General features: G+C 33.4%; 1 protein-coding gene across 1 annotated transcript in view; it reads right to left on the reverse strand.

Moving 5' to 3' along the window:
• Positions 1–15,564, reverse strand: part of DNAH14 (dynein axonemal heavy chain 14) — a 259,414-nt gene that overhangs the window by 223,558 nt on the left and 20,292 nt on the right. Inside the window, exons 5-7 of the mRNA XM_032466614.1 lie at positions 13,456–13,608; positions 12,119–12,231; positions 2,953–3,015 (exon numbers count right to left, since the gene is read on the reverse strand). Of these exons, the coding sequence (XP_032322505.1) occupies positions 2,953–3,015; positions 12,119–12,231; positions 13,456–13,608 (329 nt within the window). The remainder of the gene's footprint in view (positions 1–2,952; positions 3,016–12,118; positions 12,232–13,455; positions 13,609–15,564) is intronic.

Below are 15,564 nucleotides of genomic sequence, written 5' to 3' on the forward strand. Positions count from 1 at the left end.
AGAAGAGAAGGAAAACTGACTAGGAATGACATGGTGCTAAGTTCCCCAGGTTCCCTTTTGCCTCGTATATCCCAAATTTGGAGTTGAAGAAACCAGCAATCTGGAAATGCCAACAGGTGCAGACAAAAAGCCTGCTGTCTAGCTAAAGGGGAAAGGGATAGTCTAGCAAGACAGAAAACTTTTAAACAATAGCCATTCCATTCCAGTCAAATACCACAGTAAAAAAAGGCCAAGTGGAGAACCAAGTTCTATCCTTGACAAGCTGCAATGACACACTCCTAGGGCCCTCATGGAAGGTTTTCAGGAAAAGCTGAGTAGGGAGCTGGGACTTTCATCTTCACTGGGTGGTAATGAGCAAAGAAACAGAATGTCAAACAAGAAATAGGAGCCATAAAGGAGAAACAAATGGAAATTTTAGAATTAAAAAATATAATGACTCAAAAAAAAGTCAATAGATTGGCTCAATAACAGAATGGAGTGCACAGAGGAATCAGTGAACTGGAAGACAGAAAAACAGAAATTATCTACTCTGAACAACAGAGAAAAGTGTGCTGAGAAAAATGAACAGACTCTTAGAAACCAGTGGGACTATAAAAAAAAAAAAAATCTAGCATTTGTGCCTGCAGTCCTAGAAGATGAGGTTTTTCAGTCTATTTTTCAGGGCTGAAAAAAATACTTGAATAATGGACGAAAATTTGCCAAGTTTGTCAAAAAACACACTAACATAGAGATTCAAGAAGCCAAACCAGAACAAAGACAAAGAAAACCACACCCAGATCCGTTCAAAGTCAAGCTTCTGAAAAATAAGGACAAAAGAAAAACTCTTGAAAGCATCAAGAGAAAACAAACATCTAAAGGTGAATAGCAATTCAAATGATCAATTATATTATAAATGAGGGACAGTAAAGGGATATAAAGGTAAAGTTCCTACAATTAACTCAAACTAAGAAAATGGTGACACCAGTAGACTGTATAAGCTGTGTATATATAATGTTAAAATAATGGCATTCACTAAAAAGCTACACAAAGAGATACACTCAAAAATACTATAGACAAATCCAAATGAAATTCTAAAAAATGTCCAAATAACTGTCAGGAAGGCAGGAAGAAGAAATCAGACAAACAAAAAACAGAGAGTAAACAGAAACCAAAAAATAAAATGGCAAATGTAAGTCCTAACATATAAATAATTAGATTAAATATAAATGGTCTAAATACACTAATTAAAAGACAGAGATTGGCACATGGATTTTAAAACTTGACCTAACTATATGCTATCTACAAGAAACTAATGACCAGCAACAAACCCCCTTTCTTCCAACCCCTCAGCTCCACCTTTTGCTCCAGCCACCCCTGCAGCAACGACTGTCACTTTAACAAGTGGAAGGAGTTGAGTAAAGGCCCAAGTCTACATTAAAGTCCACTAAGGTCAGTAAAGCAGTGAGGCCAAATAGTTTATAGTTTCAAGAAGCAAGTTAATTACTAGCCTAATGCCTGGCATGCAGTGGATGCTAAACAGATAATTATACATTAAAAAAACAATCAGCAACAACAAGCCAAAGACTGGAAGAAAATATTATAAACCATGTATCTGACAAAGAAATCATATCCAGAATATAAAAAGAATTCTTAAAACACAACAGTATTAAGACAAACCATCCAATTAGAAGATGGACAAAAGACATGAAAAGACATTTCACCAAAGAAGATACATAGTCATCAAATAAGCACATGAAAAGATATTCACCATCATTAGTCATTAGGGAAATGCAAATTAAAACCACAATTAGATATCACTACACACCTACCAAAATGTTCGAAAGAAAAAACAGTGACAACTTCAAATGGTAGCAACAATGCAGAGAAACTGAATCACATATACATTGCTGGTGGGAATGAAAAATGGTACAACCTGGAATGCCTTGATAGTTTCTTAAAAAAATTTAACATGTAATTATAATACAACCCAGCAATTGCACTCCTTGGCACTTACCCCAAAGAAATGAAAACTTACTTTCACACAAAAAGTTGTATATGGATATTTACAGAAGGTTTATCTGTATTAGGCAAACACGGGAAAACATCCAGGTGTACTTCAAGAGATGAATGGTTAAACAAACTGTGGTATGTCCATATCATGGACTGCTACCAGCAACAAAAAGGAAAAATTAATACATGCAACAACCTGGATGAATCTCCAGAGAGTTATGCTAAATGAAGTATCAGTCCCAAAGGTTATATACTGTGTGGTTGCATTTATATAACATTCTTGAAAAGACAAATATACAAATGGAGAAAGACTAGTACTCGCCACAGGTTAATAAGAGGGTAGAAGTGAGAGGGAAGTGAATATAGCTATGAAAGGGCAATATGAGGGATGCACAAATGTTCAATATCTTAATTTTATCAATGTCACTGTTCTGGTTGTCATACTAGATGTTTGCAAGTTGTGACCACTGGGGGAACAGGGTAAAGGGTACATGAGATCTCTCTGTATCATTTCTTAAAATATTTTCATCATAATTATCTCAAAGTAAAAAGTTTAATAGCAACAACAAAACTTGTCTGCTGGAGATTCTACAAAACAGAATTAACTGTCATCTATCTTGGATAATTTAATGATTCCCTTCTTGAAGGTAAAAAGTTAGATTAAGTGATCAAAAGAACTCATCAGAGGTTCTTCATAGCACTATGATTTCTTCACCACAGAATGGTATACTGGGAAATATAAAAGGTGGTTATTACATTTATATATATTAATATATATAAAGGAAAATATATATATACAATATTAATAGTCTTTAAAAAATAAAATGGGTTAAATTTAATCATGAATATGGAATGTGACTTTCCAATCACTAAGTGAAAATTAATTTATATCTACTTCAATATGACATAGAAAAATTTCAAGAAGCCTTATTTAAAATAAGTGTATTTCATAACAAGACTTACCTGCTCTTCTCTGTCTTAATTCTTTTAACAGTCAACTTCCAAGTAACAAATGATTTAATTATTCTGAAAAGAAAAACGTTTCTTACATTCTATATTTTTTAAATCACTATTAATGGAGAAAATGGAATAATTTTAGAAAAGGCTTAGTAATACTAGAACATTCTATAGAACAAGTTTCATTCATCCTGAGCTATCTAAAGTATATGCTAAGCCATATCATTTTTCCCCATCTCTTTTATTGACAGCAAAGTAAGAGCAAAAGGTAAATGTAAGTAAAAGTCATTATAATTCTCACAGATGCATAATTAATTTAGTTGAAACATTCTAATAAATATAAAGAGTATAAAAGTATATTGTTCCCTTATAAATGTATTGGCTTACTATTTTTAAAAGAGAAACATATTTTAAGAAGAGTCAAGATTCAATTTTCAGTGTTAATGAAAAGGTACACTGATAAGAAATTATTACATAGTGGTAAGTAAAAAATTAGGATAATGTATGAACAAAATGCTCCAACGAAAAGACACAGTGTACCTGAATGGATAACAAAAAAAAAAAAAAAGAACTGTATATATGATGCCTACAAAAGACTCACTTCAGATCTGGAGACCATACAGACTGAAAGTGAGGAGATAGAAAAGGTATTTCATGCTACTGGAAATCAAAAGAAAGCTGGAATGGCCACCAAACTTATACCAGACAAAACAGACTTTAAAATAAAGACTGTTATAAGAGACAATGAAGGACACTGCATAATGATCAAGGGGTCAATCCAAGAGGAAGATATAACAATTGTAAATATATATGCATCCAACATAGGAACTCCTAAATATATACGGCAAATATTAACAGAAAAAATTAACAAAAAATATTAACATAAAAAGAGAAATTGACAGTAATGCAATAATACTAGGGGACTTTAACACTCCACTTACATCAATGAACAGGTCATCTAGACAGAAAATCAATCAGGAAATACAGGCCTTAAATAACATATTAGGCCAAATGGACTTCACTGATATATAGAGAGCATTCCATCCCAAAGCAGCAGAATACACATTCTTTTCAAGAGCACATGGAACATTCTCCATGACAGATCACATGCTAGGCCACAAAACAAGGTGTAAGTTTAAGAAAATTGAAATCATATCAAGCATCTTTTCCAACCATAATGCTATGGGACTAGAAATCAACAAGAAAAAAACTTCAAGAAACACAAACACATGGAGGCTAAACAATATGCCACTAAACAACCAATGGGTCAAAAAAGTACCTAGAGATAAATGAAAATAAAAACATGATGATCCAAAACCTAAGGGAAGCAGCAAAGGCAGTTCTGAGAGGGAAGTTTATAGCAATACAAGCTACCTCAGGGAACAAGAAAACCTCAAGTAAGCAACCTAACCTTACACGTAAAGCAACCAGAGAAAGAAGAATGAAAAAAATCCCAAAGTCACTAGAAGGAAAGAAATCATAAAGGTCACAGCAGAAATAAATGAAAAAGAGACTAAACAAATAGAAAAGATCAATGAAACTAAAAACTGGTTCTTTGAAAACATAAAAAAAATTTAGTCAGACTCATCAAAAAAAAAAGGGGGGGGGACCAAATCAATAAAAATAGAAATGAAAAAGGAGAAATTGCAACCAATATCACAGAAATACAAAGACTTATAGACACTACTATGAACAACTATATGCCAATAAAACTGACAACCTAGAAGAAATGGACAAATTCTTAGAAAGACAGAAACTCCCAAGTCTGAACTAGGAAGAAACAGAAAATGTGAACAAATTACCAGTAATGAAATTGAGTCAGTAATTTTAAAATTTTCAACAAACAAAAGTCCAGGATCAGGTGGCTTCACAGGTGAAGTCTACCAAACATCTAGAAAAGAGGTAACATTTGTCCTTCTCAAACTATCCAAAAAATTGCAAAGAAACACTTCTGAACTCATTCCCTGAGCTAGCCATCACCCTGAAAACAAAACCAGACAATGATATCACACAAAAAAGAAAATTACAAGCCAATTATCACTGATGAACATAGATGCAAAAGTCCTCAACAAAATACTAGCAAAGTGAATCCAACAATACATTAAAAAGTAGAATTTTTTCCCAGTGATGCAAGGATTTTTTCAATATCCACAAATAAATAAATGTAATATACCACATTAACAAACTGAAGAATAAAAACCATATGATCATCTCATTAGATGTAGAAAAAGCTTATGATAAAATCCAACATCAACTTACAATTAAAACTCTCCAGAAATTGGGCATAGAGGGAACATACTTCAACATAATAAAGGTCATATATGACAAACCCTAACATATTCAAAGGTGAAAAGCTGAAAGCATTTCCTCTAATATCAGGAATAAGACAATGATTCCTACTCTCGCCAATTTTATTCAACATAGTTTTGGGAGTCCTAGCCACCATAGCAATCAGACAAGAAAAACAAATAAAAGGAATACAGATTGGAAAGAAGTAAAACTGTCACTGATTGCAGATGACATGATACTATATATAGAAAATCCTAAAGACACCACAAGAAAACTATTAGAGCTCATCAATGAATTTGATAAAGTTGTAGGATACAAAATTAATATACAGAAATCCACTGCACTTCTATACACTAACAACAAACTATAAGAGGAATTATAGAAACAACCCCATTTATCATCTCATCAAAAAGAATAAAATAAATAGGTATAAACCTACCTAAGGAGGTAAAAGATCTGTACTTGGAAAACTATAATACACTGGTGAAAGAAATAGAAGACAAGACAAACAGATGGAAATATATACCCGGTTCTTGGATTGGAAGAATCAGTATTGTTAAAATGACCATACTATCTAAGGCAATCTACAGATTCAATGCAATCCCTACCAAAATACCAATGGCATTTTTCACAGAAGTAGAACAAATAATTTCAAACTTTGTATGGAAACAAGACCCTGAATAGCCAAAACAGTCTTGAGAAACAAGAACACAGCTGGAGGAATAACACTCCTTGACTTCAGATTATACAACAAAGCTACAGTCATCAAAACAGTATGGTACTGGCACAAAAACAGACATATAGATCAATGGAACAGAATAGAAAGCCCAGAAATAAACCCACACACTTATGGTCAATTAACCTATGACCTGAAGGCAAGAATACATAATGGAGAAAAGATAGTCTCAACAATAAGTGGTGCTGGCAAACCCGGACAGCTACATGTAAAAGAATGAAATCAGAACATTCTCTAGCACCATAGAAAAAAATAAACTCAAAATGGATTAACGACCTAAATGTAAGACCATATGTCATAAAACTCCTAGAGGAAAACATAGGCAAAACACTTTTTGACATAAATCCTTGCAATACTTTTTTGGATCTGTCTCCTAAAATAAAGGAAATAAAAGCAAAAATAAACAAATGCAACCCAATTAAACTTAAAAGCTTTTGCACAAAGAAGGAGACCATCAACAAAACAAAAAGACAACCTACTGAATGGAAGAATTTACTTGCAAATGATGACTGGGAAGGAGTTAATATCCAACATATATAAACAGTCCCTACAACTCAACACCAAAAAATTAGACAACCTGATTCAAAAATGAGCAGAAGACCTGAACAGACATTTTCTTCCAAAGAGGAAATGCAGATGGCTGTGGGAGCACAAACTTGGGTTAACAAACTTTGATATTGTAATAATTGCTTTTACCAAATCATATTCTCACCTTTACGTATTCTCGCCTTCATGTAAACATGTAAGAAATGTATAATCAAAACCAATGCTTTCTATATTTGTCACTATACTGCTACTTCAAAGCAAAATGTCCAAAAGCATGAAAGACTAAACTCTGAATACCAGTCACCACCTTATCTATGGAATTTAGCTTAGTTGCCTTGAAGCTGCTTTGCTAGCAGGAAACTGCTACAAACTGTCTCCTTGCCGTAAAAAGCAGACATGCTTTGCTTGCTTTGCTTAGTTCAAGGTCATAGATTTAGGGCTGCTTGTGCTTATGGAAAACCATAACTCGTCCCTTGCCCTAACCGGCAGGACATGCTTCGCTTATCAGGCATAGGTGGATAGTGTAGGCTGCTTTTGCTCACAGAAAACTGTGACTTAGTCCTTAGCTGGGAACAGCTGGGCTGCTTTGCATGCTTAGATGATTTCTGATAATTGTATAGAGACTCTGTGGTAGTCTGGGTTTTCATTATCAATTATTTGGAACACTGTAACCTTGTTCATGATTGAGGCTTAAAAAAACCATTTGTAGGGACCTAATGAAACTTACAAGCTTCTGCACAGCAAAGGAAACCAGAAATAAAACAAGAAGAAAACCTACGGAATGGGAGAAAATTTTTGCAAGTGAAACCGACAAAGGCTTGATCTCCAGAATATATAAGCAGCTCATACGACTCAATAAGAAAAAAATAAACAACCCAATCCAAAAATGGGCAGAAGACCTAAACAAGCAATTCTCCAAAGAAGACATACAAATGATCAAAAGCACATGAAAAAATGCTCAGTATCACTAATTATCAGAGAAATGCAAATCAAAACTACAATGAGGTATCACCTCACACCAGTCAGAATGGCCGTCATTCAAAATTCCACAAATGACAAATGCTGGAGAGGCTGTGGAGAAAGGGGAACCCTCCTACACTGCTGGTGGGAATGCAGTTTGGTGCAGCCACTATGGAAAACAGTGTGGAGATTCCTCAAAAGACTAGGAATAGACTTACCATATGACCCAGGAATCCCACTCCTGGGTTTGTATCCAGAAGGAAATCTACTTCAGGATGACACCTGCACCCCAATGTTCATAGCAGCACTATTTACAATAGCCAAAACATGGAAACAGCCTAAATGTCCATCAACAGGTGACTGGATAAAGAAGAGGTGGTATATTTATACAATGGAATACTACTCAGCCATAAAAACCGACAACATAATGCCATTTGCAGCAACATGGATGCTCCTGGAGAATGTCATTCTAAGTGAAGTAAGCCAGAAAGAGAAAGAAAAATACCATATGAGATCGCTCATATGTGGAATCTAAAAAACAAAAACAAAAACAAACAAACAAACAAAAACAAAGCGTAAATATAGGACAGAAATAGACTCACAGACAGAGAATACAGACTTGTGGTTACCAGGGGGGTGGAGGGTGGGAAGGGATAGACTGGGATTTCAAAATTGTAGAATAGACTACACTGTATAGCAAAGGGAAATATACACAAAATGTTATGATAACTCACAGAGAAAAAAATGTGACAATGAGTGTGTATATGTCCATGAATAACTGAAAAATTGTGCTGAACACTGGAATTTGACACAACATTGTAAAATGATTATAAATCAATAAAAAATGTTAAAAAAAAAACATTTGTACTATCAATATTGTAACCTTCTCTCTAAGTATAAATTAAGATTATAATGTTTGTTTTTCACAAACTGAAACTGCTGACCTGCATCCCTGCACGTATACCATGCCCTTTATTCCTATGACGTATTTCACTTTGATTCTTTGTTTGACTATTCTCAATAAATACAAGAGCTTTGGAGGAGCTCAGGGAGTCAGTCTCCAGCTCCCTCTCACTCTCTTCACCTGATAAAGTCGTGAGTAATTTCATTCTTCTGCAGTGGGATTTCTGCTGGACAAAACCCATGACAAACAGAACTCACAGATGGCCAAAAGACATTTGGCAAGATGCTCAACATCGCTAATCATCAAGGAAATGCAAATTAAAACCACGATGAGATATCACTTCATACCTGTTAGAATGGCTATCATCAAAAAAAGGACACAAATAACAAATGTTGGCTGGGATATGGAGAAAAGAAAACCCTTGTACACTATTGGTGGGAATATAAATTGGTGCAGCCACTGTGGAAAACAGTATAGAGGTTTTTCAAAAAAACAAAAAATAGAATTACCATATGCCCAACAATTCCACCCCTGGGTATATATCCAAACAAAAACAAAAACACTAAAGAAAGATACATGTACCCCAGTGTTCATAGCAGCATTGTACAATTACCAAGGGATGGAAGCAACCTAAGTGTCTGTCAGCAGATGAATGGATAAAGAAGAGGTGGTATATATACACAATGGAGTACTACTCAGCCATAAAAAGAACAAAATTGTGCCATCTTCGGCAACATGTATGGACTTGAAGGGTATTAATCTAAGTGAAATAAGTCAGAAAGTTAAAGACAAATACTGTATAATACCACTTACAAATGGAATCTAAAAAATAGAACAAACTAGTGAATATAACAAGAAAGAAGCAGACTCACAGATAAAGAGAACAAAGTAGTGCTTACCAGGGGAGGGGGAAACATAGGGGTGAGGGCATAGGAGGTACAAACTACTGTGTGTAAGATAGGCTACAACACAAGGAATGAATATAGTAAACATATTGTAATAACTGTAAATAGAAAGTAACCTTTAAAAATTATATAAAATTTTTTAAAAATTAAAAAAATTAAGATACTGTATGTCACTTTGATATTATTCAATACTTACATTTTAAAGACATGCATTTGTAATTTCAAAAAGTAAAAAAACCTACACGGGAAGGAACTGAAAAGTTTCTCCAGGGATTACTCATTATCCTTAATTTTCACACATGAAATAAACACGCTCAACTGTTTCTGCAAATCTCCCTTAACTTCTCTAAATGAATATTGTCACCTATTTTATGCACTTGTGGGACAGGTCTAGTGCCTTATCACAATCTCTCCTTCAGTAGCTTTTCTATCTTGACGAAAACAATCATTTTTAAACAAACCCTGATATGTGATACTTGTTTGCCAAAGTGAGATTCCTGATGTAGCTGGTTAAGAGCCAGTGGGGAGGGGAAAATGGCAGGGATAGGAGTGCTCAGGAGGCCAAAGAACCAACCAGTGCTGGTGACATCATTAGCTGATTTTGAATCAAAGAAGACTGAAGGAGCCCTAGAATCATCCAAGCAGTTCAAAAAGAATCTGGTAATGTCATTTAAACAGGTACACTCAACTCAAGGTCTTGGAAATCAGAAATGCCTCAGACAAATCTAGTTAACTTGACCCTAAATCAGGCTCCAAAGAAGCATTTCAAGTAAGTTCCTATCTCACTTTAATCCAGATCCATAGTCATGTTACCTCAGGGATCTAGAACATCCCTGGAAACCCAGATGAATCAGAGGGGAACCCAATGATGGTGTAATAAGTATCTGCACCAGACCACAGAAATTAATATGCCAGAAATTTTCATGAGGTGAAAAACTAACAGTGACACTCAACTCATCCCTGTACTGTTTATACAGCATCACCAGCTTAAGTCATTAATACTTATTTATCTTGTCTATTTGAAATGTAACTTGTTACGGTATTAGTTATTTAGAATTTTTTACAAAATATATTAAAAATCAAATTTAAAAGTCAAATGAATCTACAAGTTGACTAAAATTTAACTTCCATTATTCTTAACATGAATAAAGAAAATAAATCATTTTGACTGTGGCCAAATGTCATATAAAAAGATGATTCTTGTCCCAGTTCCAAGTAATTCAAAAGTCTAATCAATGAAAGTTATTCAGAGCAGAAGAGACCCTAAGGATTTATTACAAAGCAAGCTGGAAAGTTCACAACTTAATATGGAAAGTTAACTTGTGAATTTAACAAGGCAAATTTTAACATTAAGCAGAGGAAAGTTCAACAGTTAAAATAAATACATATAGAAAGTAACACCTTGGATAATATCATAAACTAATAACCCAGAATCAGAAACTTCTAGCTTCACTGAAAGTGTCTAATTTACAAGGATGCAACCATCATACATATTCTTGAAAAGAAATTTCTCCGAATTGTTAATCATCTACACTGCATGTGACTTAGGATCGAAACAATAATAAAACCAGCTTCATTTTCTACCAACCACTTCAATGCTTCAATGACATAATTTCTATGTTTGAATCTTTGAATACATATTATCCTTGTTCCTGCCTCAGAATTTTTAAACTTATTATATTCTCTGTCTGGAACTCTTCTCTCACAAGACCCCACAGGATGTGTCCTCTTCATCATTTAGGTCTCTGCTTAAACACATCTCTGGCCATCCTATCTAAAGTAGCAACACACACACACACACACACACCCCTCTGTTTTATTATTTCTGGCCTTTATCACTATCTGAAATTATCTTATTTATTTACTTATTTATTATCTCTCTCCATGAGAATGTAAGTTCTGTAGGAACAGAGATCTTGTATATTTTTTCCCAGTTGTATCTCCAGTGCCCATAACAGTGGAATAGAACAGGTATACAATAAGTATTTGTTCAGTAAGTGAGTAACTTTGTCACAAAATTCATTCACTTCTCTTCCTCAGGTTCTTAATTATTTCAACTATTTACCATACTAAATGTAACTATTTAAAATATTATTTATCTCTTTTCCGGGGACCCTGCAGATAGCAGCAGGCACAAGAAAAGACAGGCATTAGACATGAAATAAAAATTTATAAAATTAGATACAAACAATGAAAGAACAATATTCTGGGACTACTTTGTGGACATAGTACTGCTCTGCTCAGTCTCAGGAATCCTGATGTGATGTGATGTGATATAATGTGACTTATAACTAGATAAATTTTAAAATGATGACCTTAAATCAACAAGCTGCCCCCACCTCCCTAAATCTGTTATATTTTCCTTTATAACATTTCATCTCCACCAGACACGTTACATATTCATGTGTTCTTTTTATTATTTATCACCCACCATACTCTAAGTTTTTTGAGATCAGGACGATTGGTTGTTCAATACAGTATCCCCAGCATCTAGAATAATGCCTGGTTCTTAACAGACTCTCACTAAATATTCATTTAATGAATAAATGCATAAAAAACAAAAGGTAAGTTAAGATAATTAGAGTCAATTTAAGTTTGCTTGAGTGTTAAAAATCTTCTTACAATACTCTTCCAAAAGGATTAAAATTAAGACTTTTAATGCTTAAATGGGTACACTTCCCTCATCTAAAAATTTTTTATGAAATATCCCATTTCCTCTACAATTACCCATGAATATAACATTACTGTAGTAGAACCCAGACGTTATCCAGGCAATTGAAATTTCACCAGTATCATACTACAAATAATTGGTTTCATTTTCATTCATCTCACCGAAAATTAGAAAATATCTTGAATTGTTGTAACAAATAATAACATCTTCTTTCTAGTAGCCATTCCAAAGAAGGTACAAGTTCTATTTCTTCTACACCACCTATTTTAATAACCTGCACATAAAAAGCACAAAACGTGACTTACTTCTTGAAAAAACATGCATTATTTTCAAGAAATTAAGAAAAGCTGTATTTGGCTCATAACTAATTACCTTTTTTTTTTATTGAAGTATAGTCAGTTTACAATGTTGGGTCAATTTCTGGTGTACAGCACATTGATTCCTTTATAATTAATCTTTTTTATATCTGACCTCTGCTACTTCATCTACACTCAAACTTTATTTCCCTTCACATACTGCTTCTATACTTGCCATTTTCTGAAGCTGTTTCTCATACTCCAGTTAAGAGAGAATAACAGAAACATCTTCACGCTGAGATACTTTTCACAAACAGCTATTCAATCTTGAGTCTCATAACTATCACGTTTTCTATAAAAGTAATATTTATATAAGTACTTAATTTTAACTACAGGGATGCAGTAGTTTCAAAGTGGATAATAATTCCATTACCCAGGTACCTTATTTTAAAACTCAAAAACAACATGCCCTTCACCTCTTCCCAAGAGTCCCTCTCCCCCATCCAAATATAATATTTTCTTAAATTTCTTCCATAAAAAAAAGTTGCCTATATCAGCACATATGCATTTATGTGCATATTTATATTTATATGGAAGTTTTTCCTTCCATTTTCAGTTGATAATGCATATTAGAGGTATTTCCATATCTGCATATATGGGTTTACTTTACTTACATGTAGCCCTGCCCATATATACTTAGAGGTTGGGATGGCAGAGGAAGGCACACAAACACTAAACAAATGATCAAAACAAGTAATTGTATAATTACAACTTGTGATAAGCTATGACAACACTTATCAAATTACTATATGAAAGTGTAATAGGGGGATTCCTAGATCTGGGAATGAAGTTTCTGACAAATCTGAGGAAATAATCTTTTCTTTTATTATTACAATTCTTATTATGCCAGCAAGTACATGTTTTCTAGTTCTTCCTTTAAAAAATTATACTCAGTATTAATAAAGTATATGAGAGAGAAAAAAATTCTTAAAATTGAATCCTCAAACTTAAAATTCTACGAAAAAGAAAAAAAGTTCCTATTAAAAAACTTTATCCCCAAAAGGTCCTTAAACATAAACTGTTCCTCAAATAACCAGGTTTGTCTAAAACCCAAAAAGATAAGTTTATCCAATTAAATTATAAAGTGAATAAAATTTTTCTAGTATGATTCTAAAAGTTGAAAAAATCCATTGTTATATTACCTTTGAGACAAATGAAGCAGTAATAATCCAAAATTCTTTGCAACGTCTAGCTCTGTGGGCAGAGACTACCTGAAGATCATACGGATTATAAAGAACTTCAGAAGTTTTCCGAGGGAGGCAATACACAAATTCTCCATCATCTTTCAAAGGTTCCTAGGGTTGAAAAAGTTTTTTTAATTAACTTGACCAAATAAGTAGTAAAATGGCTGAACAGATTATTCAGTAAATTGAAACAATTTTAATATAGATTAAAAATAAGAATATTATTGAATGAAGCTAACATCAAATTGTGTCTAATCAAAGTTCAACAAGATCAATCTCTTAGAGTAAATGTATTAAATTTTCTTCATTCTTATACATAATGTGGTGATAAAACATTCATGAAAACTGATCTATATGCTTATTAACCAAAGGACTTGATGACATACCTTCTCATAAGTGTTTCACATACGTTACCTTTACGGAGTTATTCTCTTAAATTTGAGATGAAAGCTTGATCTTTTTAATTTCATTAAATCAATATGGAAATTAATATTTTGAGAAGTTAGGTAATTTGAGAACAGTCACAAAGTCAGGAAGTGGCACAGTAGGGATGAATACAAGTCTGACTCTAAATCCACGTTCTGAGCTATTGCAATATACTAAGCACCTCTTCTTTCTTCACCTGGCATTACTCAGAAATCAGACATTCCACATTAAAAAAAGTTTTAAATAAAGTTTATTTCTTTTAGCTTTGAAACTTCTAACTCTGTCGATAAAAACTCTACATGAAAGTTAATTTAGCCTTTTCTGAAAAATTAAATTTTATTATAAAAAGCATTTAGTATTCTTTATAACAATTCAGTGATGCCTTCAGAAGCTGTTGAATTGAGTAAGTGAACAATTTCTAATTACTGTAATTTAAAATTTTGGATCTAGTTTTACTTAAAAAAATTTTTTTTCTTCCTTAAAGACACTGTTTCCTCTCAATTATCTCGGTTTTACACTTTCTTATTTTGACTTCTGATTTAATGTGCACTTAGAAACCTTAAAAAACAAGTTTAAAACTGCAAATAAAATGAAGCAAGCTCTGAGTGATGACTTATAAAGTACGTGAACTTTGTTATAATTATTTGACTACTTGATCCATTTTTGTTCTAAATTATGTCTCCAAAAAGTTGAGGTCACTAAAAACTTAATGTAGACACAATTACTCTAAATGGATCATATATATAATTAAATAATCTAATTATAGAAGCACAAGAATGTTCTAATTAAATTATTCTTTTTCAATTAAAAACAAGTGGGTTTTTTCTAATATTCTCAATCCTTTCTTCACATACAAATGAAACATACCCTATTAAAGAGTCCATAGAAGGCTTATGATATTAAGCTCATGTATGGCTATTTTTTTTAAACTCCCAATGCCAGTCACCATGCCACAAGCATTATCTCACTTAATTTTCACAGCTCTCTAAGTACTATTATCTCTAAGTACTTACTCCAAGTACTTACTATTATCTCCATTTCAAGGTCAAAGATACTAAAGCTCAGAGAAGTTAGGAACTTGCCCAAAATAACAGAGTGAGCATTTAAACAAGATTCAAAACTAGGTGAATCTGATTCCATCATGCATGTACTTCAAATTAATGTTGCCTCTGAATAATGATCAAAAGTCCATTTATCCTCATAGAAACAGGCTAGAGAAGGGATTAACAAACTATGGCCAAGACCAGAGGCCTATTTTTTAAATAGTTTTATTGGAATTCAGCCACACTCATTTGTTTACACATTGTCTATCCCTGTTTTTGCACTACAATGACAGAAATGAGTAACTGTAACAGAAATCATATAGCCTGCAAAGCTTAAAATATTTATTAAGTGATTCTTCCCAAAACAATTTTGCTGACCCCTCGTCTATAACAGTGGTTCTCAATTGTGCATCAGAATCACCTGGAGAGCTTAATAAAATACAGATTGCTGAGCTCTACCCACAGAGTTTCAGATTCAGAAAGTCTGAGGTAAAGATGAGAATATATATTTCTAATATTTTCCAAGGTGTTGCTAATGCTGCTTGCCTGAGGACTGCACTTTGAGAATCCCTGATCTGAAAGTAGGAAGAGATGATCC

The sequence above is a fragment of the Camelus ferus genome, chromosome 23 (genome assembly GCF_009834535.1).
Source record: "Camelus ferus isolate YT-003-E chromosome 23, BCGSAC_Cfer_1.0, whole genome shotgun sequence".
NCBI classification, from domain to species: Eukaryota; Metazoa; Chordata; class Mammalia; order Artiodactyla; family Camelidae; genus Camelus; species Camelus ferus.